At 38.3% G+C, this 3,364-nt stretch overlaps 1 protein-coding gene across 1 annotated transcript in view; it reads left to right on the top strand.

The window, feature by feature from the left end:
• The first annotated feature begins 612 nt into the window (after nucleotides 1–612).
• Nucleotides 613–3,364, top strand: part of bet1 (Bet1 golgi vesicular membrane trafficking protein) — a 5,251-nt gene continuing 2,499 nt past the window's right edge. Inside the window, exons 1-2 of the mRNA XM_083523863.1 lie at nucleotides 613–825; nucleotides 3,214–3,323. Coding sequence (XP_083379989.1) covers nucleotides 807–825; nucleotides 3,214–3,323 — 129 coding nt within the window. The 5' untranslated portion in view covers nucleotides 613–806. The remainder of the gene's footprint in view (nucleotides 826–3,213; nucleotides 3,324–3,364) is intronic.

Below are 3,364 nucleotides of genomic sequence, written 5' to 3' on the forward strand. Positions count from 1 at the left end.
AAACCAAACACTCAACACCAAATATCTATTCATGATTAGTCACATATCACATATTCACGTGTACTGTTCACAGATAGGCCCTTAAATGAAGAACTTCTCTTGAGTTGCTCAGTAACTTTACCAAATTTTCATGGATTTTTAAAAGAGAGAGAGAGAGAAAGAGAGAGAGAGAGAGAGAGAAGGAGAGTGAGAGAAGGAGAGTGAAGTGGAGAAAGGGAGAAATAAATTAGAATAATTAAGTATCCTTGTAGTTAATGACACCATATAGTGTAATCAGGGTGCAAGCAGGCACTCTGGCAAGACTCGGTATGGCATCATGGCACCAAAGGGAGAGCCAGAAGATCACACAGACATGAGGGATCTTAGGGATGAGAAACGGCCCACAACAACACCAAAAACAAACCTGAGTGAACGTGTGAGGGTGGGGGGACAAGAGCATCCAAACATGCCAATTCACCAAAACACTATTATCAGACCTTGGCAATAATAATAATAATAATAATAATAATAATAATAATAATAATAATAATAATAATAATAAGAAGAAGAAGAAGAAGACGACGACGAAGAAGAAGAAGAACTGCATATCCCACATTCCTTTTTATCACGTGATCCAGCGTATGGACCATACCGGCTTCCGTAGGATGTCGTGGCGTGAAAACGTAGGCTAGGAGCAGAAAGTCGGAACTATAGAAGAATTCATATTTATTTGTCATAATAAACTCCTTTTTTTTTTTTTTTAAGTTAACAGCATTAAGGGAAGGCTACCTGGAGGGAAACAAAACAACTGTAGATCTGACAGTAAAATGAGGCGTGCAGGTTTGGGTAAGTTTTCGTTTATCATGCTAATCATCCAAATGTTTTATGCTAGCAGGTTAGAGAACTGAGGAGGATTTCTACTGAGCTTATCTCCCATGTGTGAAAGCTGTGTAGCAGATGTGGAGATATTTTAAGAGACAAATCAGTTACTAAAGAGATTGATTTTGGGGTTGGTTGTGCTGTGTGTAGACTACTTAGGGAGCCTACTCACTAGGGGGCTTATCTGGAGGGATGAAACCTCATACGTGGAATCTTCTCTTCTTCTTCTTTTTTTTTTTTTACTTCAGATGAGCAGCCAAACCAGTGACATTCACTGGAAATAAACATTAATGAAAGTAAATAGAAGTACATGCAATAGAAGTGCATTTAAGAACAATCTGCACGTTTGTTTTCATTTATTTTGTTTGAGAGCATTTGTTATAAAAATGAAATAAAAAGATAAAGAAATAAATATCAAGTCAGTTATCTGTGTATTACATTACAATGACGATCACGACGAAATGTTTTAGAAGAAAATTAACATTTCAGAACCTCAGACTTGGTTCCAACACATGCTGCTGATATGTAACAAACATACACACACACACACACACACACCTTTTCCAAATTGTTCATTGGATTCACGTGTTTTTCCCATATGTGCCAGAATTATTATTTATTTACTTGGAGAGTATTTTAGAGATCTCATACTGGTTTCATGACGTGGTAAATATTTGCTCAAGCCACGTGCAAGAATGTGATATTTACACCAGCAGGTTGTTTCAGCAGATATGTTTCACTCATATCTCATATATTTTGTACACAACAGACCAGAAATGTGTATTCAGGCATAACATTATGACCACCTGCCTGATATTGTGTTGGTCCTCCTTTTGTTGCCAAAACAGTCGTGACCCGTCGAGCATTAACATCATTAACTTCTTCATCAATATGAGCTTTAAACGCTCGTCTGTTGGATCAGACCACATGGACCAGCCTTCACTCCCCACGTGTATCAGTGAGCCGGTTCACCACTGTTGCTTTCTCGGACTACTTTTGATAGATACTGACCACTGCAGACCAGCAAAACCCCACAAGAGCTGCAGTTTCGGAGATGCTCAGACCCAGTCGTCTAGACCTCTTGCCCCCATTTTTCCTGCTTCTAACACATCAAACTTGAGGACAAAATGTGCTCGCTAACAGAGAGAGAGTGTTGTTCACTTAACCTGTCAGAATGTCATACCTGTTCGGTATGTTTATATATATATATATAAATATTGACGTGACGTCTTTGGTCATGTGACTGGTGTGACGTCACTTTGTATACACGGTTATATTGCGACAGCGCTTTACTCGTGAACACACACAGGGTTCGGATATCAAGGATGAAGCGTCAAAACTGTTCTCCCCACACGGTTCTACCCCAACAGGAATCACTTTATCTAACAACAAACCTCGTCAAAAGTATACAATCTTTATTTATGTATGCAGTAAATGATGATGGAACACAGTTAAGTCGGTAACGCGCGTGGTGGTTGTACGCTAAGCCAGTCGCGAGCGCGACTGGCTCCGTTGCTATGGAAACGAAGGCAGTCGTGTTTAATGACGCGAAAACAGAGGACATGAGGTGATGCTGAGAGAAATACCGAGGGACACCCCCAACCCCCGTAATAAATGTGTGTCTCTAATCAATGCAGTCTCCACTTATTAACCGGGAGAGTATATTTAGTGTATTTTGACTGGAAAGAACCACTGACAAAGGTTATTATATTATATTATAATTATACCATTTAAGCAGGAGATTTTTGCTTGTTTTTATTGCTTTATATTCGGTAAGTAACTCGTTATTATGAACTTTAATTAACGAGTTACTTACCGAATATAAAGCAATAAAAACAAGCGTAAAATCTCCTGCTTAAATGGTGAATAATGAGGCATGAAATAAAAAACAAAAAAAAACAAAACAGTAACAAGCGAAAATAAAAACAATACAGCGTCTGTGGTATCCAGTGGCAGAAAGAAAACTTTGGCAGAGGCACCAGAAAATACTTCCCACTGAAATACATCATATAAAAAGTCTTCAGAGACTTTTAGAGATAGAACACAGATCAATAGATTACATTTCGTGACTATTTCACCGTAAGACTGGAAAGACCAAATAAGCTAAACATCATCTAGATTTTATGAACAAATGTTGATTACTAATGAAGTAAATGTGGACATCCAGACTACGGACGCACTCGGTCTCAACCGGATAAATACTACAAGTCTGGATACTTTGGTTTCTTTTGTTTAGCAGCAACCAGGCTGCTTTAAGTTGTTATAGTGTTGTGATTAAGGATAATGTTATTACTGATGGCGTTATGACAATTTGAAATAAACTAATTTGAATCATTTTTGTTTAATGGTCCACAGGTGAAGGAGCTCCACAGGGAAACTATGTGGCCAGCGGTTACAGCGTGTACGAGGAGGAGAATGAACATTTACAAGAAGGCCTTAGAGCCAAAGTAAATGCATTGAAACATGTAGGTTTTATGAGTACTATATGTTCAGTTATATATCAGAG

The sequence above is a fragment of the Silurus aristotelis genome (genome assembly GCF_946808225.1).
Source record: "Silurus aristotelis genome assembly, chromosome: 21".
Lineage (NCBI taxonomy): Eukaryota > Metazoa > Chordata > Actinopteri > Siluriformes > Siluridae > Silurus > Silurus aristotelis.